The sequence below is a fragment of the Ranitomeya imitator genome, chromosome 5 (genome assembly GCF_032444005.1).
Source record: "Ranitomeya imitator isolate aRanImi1 chromosome 5, aRanImi1.pri, whole genome shotgun sequence".
In the NCBI taxonomy this organism is placed as follows: domain Eukaryota; kingdom Metazoa; phylum Chordata; class Amphibia; order Anura; family Dendrobatidae; genus Ranitomeya; species Ranitomeya imitator.
The window spans coordinates 404,887,228-404,895,389 of record NC_091286.1 but is presented as its reverse complement, the minus strand read 5'-3'; the positions used below and the strand labels follow the sequence as shown (position 1 = coordinate 404,895,389).

At 44.1% G+C, this 8,162-nt stretch overlaps 1 protein-coding gene across 2 annotated transcripts in view; it reads left to right on the top strand.

Annotated features, from left to right (window-relative positions):
• Positions 1-1,396: 1,396 nt before the first annotated feature.
• Positions 1,397-8,162, top strand: part of LOC138638014 (matrix metalloproteinase-23-like) — a 32,734-nt gene continuing 25,968 nt past the window's right edge. The window contains exons 1-3 of one of the 2 annotated variants that reach the window (XM_069726972.1): positions 1,397-1,795; positions 2,431-2,546; positions 2,664-2,800. In XM_069726972.1, the coding sequence (XP_069583073.1) occupies positions 1,670-1,795; positions 2,431-2,546; positions 2,664-2,800 (379 nt within the window). In that variant the 5' untranslated portion in view covers positions 1,397-1,669. The remainder of the gene's footprint in view (positions 1,796-2,430; positions 2,547-2,663; positions 2,801-8,162) is intronic. The other variant, XM_069726973.1, reaches the window with a different exon arrangement.

The window sequence follows — 8,162 nt, the reverse complement described above, 5'->3', positions numbered from 1 at the left end:
GGTGTTCTATAGCAAAGCCGGCAATTCAGTGTGGTGTACAGTAAAATCACACTGACAGGTTAGAATAGAATAGATAGAATAAATGGTCCCGCTCGAGGCTATTAATATCTGCCCTCAGTCACTGGCTTTCCCACTCTGGCGGAGAAAATTGCATGGGAGCCCACACCAGTTTTTTCCGTGATTTAACCCTTTATTTTAACAGCTGGAGCCCCCAAATTTTGCACACAGACTCTACTAACATTATTAGTGAGGAATATGTAAAAGAAAAAAAAAAGGGATATGAAATGGTTTACTGTATGTAAACCATGTCTCATATCCTGACGGGTTTGATAAGGAGATAGCAAAAGCCGGCAATTGAATTACCGGATTTTCTGCTATCTAGCGCTGTATGAAATATATATATATGTCTCAATGACATATATATATATATATGAGATAGATAGACAGACTGACTGTATATATGTTTTCACAAATATTTGAGCCCATGGATTCATTATATGTCCACTTTGCAAGCCGGCGAGAAAAAAACGCAGTTCGGATGCCATACGGATTACATATGGAGGTTAACATGCATAAACTACGCAGACATACCCTGCCTACCTACGGATGACATACGGAACACTATTTTGGGATCATTTCTGCGTATTACGCCTGTAAAATAGGGACCGTATTTCCCTACGCTGAGTGACGCCGGCCTAAGGGCTCGCTCACACTGGCGGATAAATCAGATGAGTGCAGGGCTAGAAAACATCGCATTGCTCTCTGACCAATGGGTGAGAAAAATAACCCACGGACCATGCCTTTGCCGTCCGATGTTTACACACACATCTCAAAGGGACCACAACTTTTCATCAGCCAAGTACAGTAAATTCCTAGCTCAAACTGTCAGAATTGAATAGAAAAATAGGGTTATCCTATACCATTTTTTTTAACATTTATTCCTAAAAAGCTGCCGGATAAGTTCACTGAGCTTACTAAATATCTGATGGCTCCATCTGTCTGTCTGTCTATCTCCTACTCCATATTTAACGATCTATCTATATCTGTATATGAGATTGCTTTATTACTTAGAAAACTAGCTTTAACCTACATAGAGATTACTGTATGTAAAAGATTATGTTAAAAACGCACTGCATACAGATTGCATACGCATGTGATATGGATGTTGGCTGAGAAAAATCGCATTGTACTCACATGACAACTCATCGTACTTTTCTCAATCAACATTGGACCAATTATTTTTATATGATTGTGTGACTCCAGCCTAAATCTCATTTTCTGTACTGAAGTCTGTGTGGAGGGTGTTGAATGTAACATATGGTTAAAAATGGCCTATTGGATTCACAGACAAAGAGCGGGTTGTTCATTTCTCCACGTGTCCACTAACAAAACACACATGACTGCAGCCCCTCATTCACTCCTGCACTTTCCCTTTCCCACTATATTATGCATGTCTGCTTTAGTTTAGATCTCAGACTTTTATCTATATTTCCTTCCTCGGTCAGACGCTTCCTTGTGCCCTCCTACCGTAGAATATTTGTTTGTTTGATCTCTCATCTTTTATCCACATTTTTCTTGCTTGAGAGTGCAATGTTTTGATATCACTGCAATGATTCTAGGATACTGAACAGGAGTGTAGCAGCCGGCACTTGTCTCCGGGGCCTCTCGTATGCCCAGGATGCGTCGGATGGTTATTGATGGTATCTCCACTATGTCTGTGTATGTTATCACTGGTGCTTTCCTTTTTGTGCTCAGTATTGGCATTTGGCATCAGCAGGGGTCCTTACATGATATGGTGAGTAGCAGCTTTTACATGTATGTATGTATGTATATATATACTAGCTGTTTCCAGCCAGCTAACGCTCGGCACGCTCATTACTATCTAATTAACGCTGCTGGTGATTATGCAATTAAATGTACGTTTACCTTGGCTGAAGTGGTTGAATTACATAGAAAGGAAGTGCTGCATGTGGTAATGTGGGGGGCGGAGCCTCGTGTGGTAATGTGTGGAGACGGAGCCTCGTGTGGTAATGTGTGGGGACGGAGCCTCGTGTGGTAATGTGTGGGGACGGAGCCTCGTGTGGTAATGTGTGGGGACGGAGCCTCGTGTGGTAATGTGTGGGGACGGAGCCTCGTGTGGTAATGTGTGGGGACGGAGCCTCGTGTGGTAATGTGTGGGGACGGAGCCTCGTGTGGTAATGTGTGGGGATGGAGCCTCGTGTGGTAATGAGGTGGGGGCGGAGCTACTGTGAAGGGGGCGGGATTAGCGAGTAATCACAATGCCTCTTTTATATATATATATATATATATATATATATATATATACTGTATATAGTGCAAACATATTCTGCAGTGCTGTACAGGGATCATCAATCCCCAATGATATCAATAGATTTCTGACACTTAGTCATTTGACTTATGCTTGTACAGATGGAGAGTGATAGAAAAGCTTGTGGTGTTGTCTTCCCATCACAGAATGGCAGATGGAAACGTTACACTTTAAATCCGCTGGGATACAAGTGGGATCATTTGAACCTGACATACAGGTGAGCTCATTTTCTCTTCTTTTACCTGCTTTGTATATAGGACACAATGTGTTAGCGAATTGCAAATAATACTCATCACTATAGACAAAATTCAATATTTCCTTTATTTTTTTTCAGGATTGTCCAGTATCCGAATACTTTAAACAGAGGTGACACAAATAAAGCACTAGAGATTGCCTTCAGCATGTGGAGTAAGGTTTCCCCTCTAACTTTTCAACGTGTGCTCCCTAAACACGAATCGGACCTAAGCATTGGTAAGCACTGTCAACTTAGGCTACGTTCACATTTACGTTGTGTGATGTTGCATCGGAGACGCAACGCACAACGCAAACAAAACGCACGCTAAAACGCTGCATTTTGCGACGCATGCGTCCTTTTTTGCCGAAAAATGGACGCAAAAAAAAATGCAACTTGCTGCGTCCTCTGCGCCCTACGCTTGCAGCAAAAAAAAACGCATGCGTAGCAAAACGCAGCACAACGCATGTCCATGCGCCCCCCATGTTAAATATAGGGGCGCATGACGCATGTGTCGCCGCAGCGGCACCCGACGCTGCGTCGCACAACGCTAATGTGAACGTAGCCTTACTGAATTACTTCTCTTAAACTTTTGCAATTTTTCTCCCTGCCCACTAAGCCTAATATTTAGGCTGGCTCTTCCTGTTATGTAGAAATCACTTTTCAGAAGATATCTCATTATCATCTCAGGCAGGATTACAATGAAGTGTATCTCATATATACACATACAGTACCTTGACAAAGTATTCATACCCCGTGATGTTTTCCACTTTTTTGCATTACATTCATAAACTGAAATGTATTTTATTTGGATTCTATGAGATATACCAACACAAAGTAGCAAGTATTTGTGATGTCAAGGAAATTATAGATAGTTTTCTAATTACCATATTTTTCGGATTATAAGACACACTTTTGTTCCCCCAAATTTTGGGGGAAAGTGGGGGGTGCGTCTTATAATCCAAATCTGTGTGCTGTAGAGGGGGGGTGGCTCTGGAGTGGTGTCAGGGGACTGGAGTGGGCTGGCTGCAGGGACAGCAGGAGGTCCTGTGCTCCAGCTCATTAGCCTCATGTAATATTCACTTCACCCGCTGTCCATCACTTCGGTGCTGAAGCGCGCAGAGTTGGTTGACAGGGGAGCAGTGCATATTGCATGTGCCTGCACTCACCCCCATCATGAATATGCCCCCCCAGTCACTCTATATGCCCCCCTGCTGGCACACTGCCCCCCTGTGCTGCTGGCACACTGCCCCCCATCTCATCCTGGATATGGCCCCCTTCACTATAAGCCCCCCTGCTGGCACACACATGGTTCCCCCCAGTCACTACATGCCTCCCCTGCTGGCAGGCACATGATAAAATAACAAACACTTAACTCCTCTTCTGATGATGGCTCTGTGCTCCCAGCTCTCCCGTGACTCTTCCTGTGTCTGTGCCAACATCCGATCGTGTGATCGGCACAGCACAGTGATGTCATCACTGTGTGCCCAGGTCACATGATCTGATGTCTGGGAAACAGGAAGCGCAACCGAGGAGCTGGGAGCACGGAGCCATCATCAGAAGGTGAGTTAAGTGTTTGTTGTTTTATCATGTGCCTGCCAGCAGGGGGGCATATAATGACTGGTGGGGGCCATATGAGTGCCAGCAGGGGGCTTATAGTGATGGGGGGCCATATCCAGGATGAGATGGGGGCAGTGTGCACAGCAGCACAGGGAGGCAGTGTGCCAGCAGCCCAGGGGGGCAGTGTGCCAGCAGCCCAGGAGGGCAGTGTGCCAGCAGCACAGGAGGGCAGTGTGCCAGCAGCACAGGAGGGCAGTGTGCCAGCAGCACAGGGGGCAATGTGCCTGCTAGGGGGGCCATGTGCCAGGATGGGGGTTATATAGATACCAGGATGAGGGACATATATATGATTTGTAAGCTGGACCCTGGCATTATAAGACAGACCCCTATTTAACATAAAATTATTTTTTTCTCTTTTTCTTCACCAAATTTGGGGGTGCGTCTTATAAAGTGAAAAATACGGTATCTTAAAAATATCAATCTGAAAATGGTGATGTGCATTTGTAGTCAGCCCCCCCTGAGCCAGTACCTGGTAGGATCACCTTTCACTGCAGTTACTGCTGCAAGTCTTTTGGAGTATGTCTCCACTAGCTTGGCACAGCTAGAGGCTGATAGGTCTGGATTTTGATTGGTCCATTGAATAAAAGATCATGCTTTGATCTAAACCTTTCCATTGTAGCTCTGGCAGTATGTTTAGGGTCGGTGCTGGAAGGCGAACCTTCTTCCCAGTCTCAAGTCTTTTGCATCCTCTAACCTGTTTTCCTCCAGGATTTCCCTGTGTTTAGCTCCATCCATATTCCCACTAACTCTGAACAGCTTCCCTGTCCCTGCTGAAGAAAAGCATTCCCACGGCATGATGCTGCCAAAACCATGCTTGATGGTAGGGATGGTGTTTTTCAGGGTGATGTGCAGTGCTAATTTCCTGCCACACACAGCATTTTGTATTTAACTCAAAAAGTTCTACTTTGATCTTATCTGACCAGAGCACCATCTTCCACATGCTAGTTGTGTCCCTGGAATGGCTTTTTGCAATCTGCAAATGGGACTTCTTATGGCTTGCTTTCAAAAATGGCTTTCTTCTTGCCACTCTTCCATAGAGCCCAGATTTGTGATGTGTACAACTAATAGTTACCTTGACAGATTCTCAAATCTGAGCTGTGGATCTTTGCAGCTCCTCCAGAATACCCATGGCCCTCTTGGCTGCTTCTCTAATTAGTTCTCTCCTTGCTTGGGATGTCAGTTTAGGTGGACAGCCATGTCTTGGTAGTTTTTTTTTTTTTCTTTTTATTGAAAACTCTACAACATAACAAGGTTACATCATAGAATAAAAGAACAAGCAGTATTTTTCATTGCTCATTAATACTGTCTGGCAAAATTAATCTTGCCCTTAACCCCTTTCTGCCATCGGACGTACTATCCGTCCATGTGACCTGGGACTTAATTCTCATGTACGAGATAGTACGTCATTGGCGATCAGCTGTACTGATTGCGTTGCTCCGAGGGCCTCCTCCGTTCTCCTCCCTGCAGGCCCCGGATAAAAGATGGCCGCGGGAGTCCTTCTGGGTCCTGCAGGTAGGTGGCTTGCGAGCGCCTGCTTGGAGCAGGCGCCGTCAAGTCTCCAGCACTGCATCTCAGATCGCTGATCTGACACAGTGCTGTGCAAAGTGTCAGATCAATGATCTGACACTACATAGTGATGTCCCACCCTGGGACAATGTAAAAAATAAAAAATAATAACACTGTGTACAAATATATTTTTTTAAATTCCTAAATAAAGAAAAAAAAATTAAATATCGTTCCAATAAATATATTTATTTATGTAAATAAAAATATAAACAATAAAAGTACACATATTTAGTATTGCCACGTTAGAAACGACCCAAGCTATAAAACTGTCCCTCTAGTTAAAGGGACACTGTCACCTGAATTTGGAGGGAACAATCTTCAGCCACGGAGGCGGGGTTTTTGGGTGTTTGACTCACCCTTTCCTTACCCGCTGGCTGCATGCTGGCTGCAATATTGGATTGCAGTTAATTCTCTGTCCTCCGTAGTACATGCCTGCACAAGGGTAAGGAAAGGGTGAATCAAAAACCCCAAAACCCCACCTCTATGGCTGAAGATTGTTCCCTCCAAATTCAGGTGACAGTGTCCCTTTAACCCCTTCAGTGAACATCGTAAAAAAATTAAATAAAAGACGAGGCAAAAAACAATGCTTTATCATCATACCACCGAACAAAAAGTGGAATAACACGCGATCAAAAAGACGGATATAAATAAACATGGTACCACTGAAAACGTCATCTTGTCCCGCAAAAAAACAAGCTGCTATACAGCGTCATCAGCAAAAAAAAGTTATAGCCCACAGAATAAAGCGATGCAAAAATAATTATTTTTTGTATGAAATAGTTTGTGTATTGTATAAAAGCGCCAAAACATAAAAAATTATATAAATGAGGTATCACTATAATCATACTGACCCGAAGAATAAAACTGCTTTATCAATTTTACCAAATGCGGAACGGTATAAACGCCTCCCCCCCCCCCCCCCCCAAAAAAAAAAAAGAAATTCATGAATTGCTGGTTTTTGTTCATTCTGCCTAACAAAAAACGGAATAAAAAGCAATCAAAAAATGTCATGTGCCCGAAAATGATGCCAATAAAAACGGTAACTCGTCCCTCAAAAAGCAAGACCACACATGACTCTGTGGACCAAAATATGGAAAAATTATAGCTCTCAGAATGTAGTAATGCAAAAAAAAATTTTTGCAATAAAAAGCGTCTTTTAGTGTGTGACAGCTGCCAAACATGAAAACCCGCTATAAATAGTAAATTAAAGCCCCCCTAATCACCCCCTTAGTTAGGGAAAAATAATAAAGTAAAAAAAATGTATTTCCATTTTCCCATTAGGATTAGGGTTATGGCTAGGGTTGGGGCTAAAGTTAGGGTTAGGGTTGGGGCTAAAGTTAGGTTTAGGGTTGGGGCTAGAGTTGGGGTTAGGGTTTGGATTACGTTTACTGTTGGGTTAGGGGTGTGTCAGGGTTAGGGGTGTGGTGAGGGTTATGGTTGTGATTAGGGGTGTGTTAGGATTAGGGGTGTGTTGGGGTTAGGATTCGGGTTAGGGGTGTGGTTAAGGTTATGGTTAGGGTTGGGATTAGGGTTGGGGTGTATTGGTGTTAGGAGTGTGTTGGGGTTAGGGGTGTGATTAGGGTTGGGATTAGGGTTAGGCGTGTGTTGGGGTTAGGGTTGGAGTTAGAATTGGGGGGTTTCCACTGTTTAGGCACATCAGGGGCTCTGCAAACGCAGGGGCCCCACGTGTTTCCGGTGTCGCGTCATGCAAGGTAATTAGACACTTCTGGTTGGCACTATATAAATATGTGCCAAAGGCACTCTCTTTCTCTGCGCCCCTTGAGGAAGGAGCTTGGTGCTCCGAAACGCACGTCGGGGTGGGCTGACGGTCCTCCACTTCTGCAGACTGCGTGACGCCTGCAGACGTTTCCATCAAAGTCTACATTCCACAACGCCACTTCCTCCCTTCCGAGCCCTGACTTGCGCCCAAACAGTGGTTTACCCCCACATATGGGGTATCAGCGTACTCAGAAAAAAATGGACAACAACTTTTGCCATCTAATTTCTCCTGTTACCCTTGGAAAAATAAAAATTTGGGGGCTAAAAAAATCATTTTTGTGGGAAAAAAAATATTTTTTATTTTCACGGCTCTGCGTTAAAAACTTTAGTGAAACACTTGGGGGTTCAAAGTTCTCACAACACATCTAGATAAGTTCCTTTGGGGGTCCAGTTTCCAATATGGGGTCACTTGTGGGGGGTTTCTACTGTTTAGGGACATCAGGGGCTCTGCAAACGCAACGTGACCCCTGCAGACCATTCCATCAAAGTCTGCACTCCAAAATGACGCTCCTTCCCTTCCGATCTCTGCCATGCACCCAAACTGTGGTCCCCCCCACATATGGGGTATCAGCATACTCAGGACAAATTGGACAACAACTTTTCAGGTCCAATTTCTCCTGTTACCCTTGAGAAAAT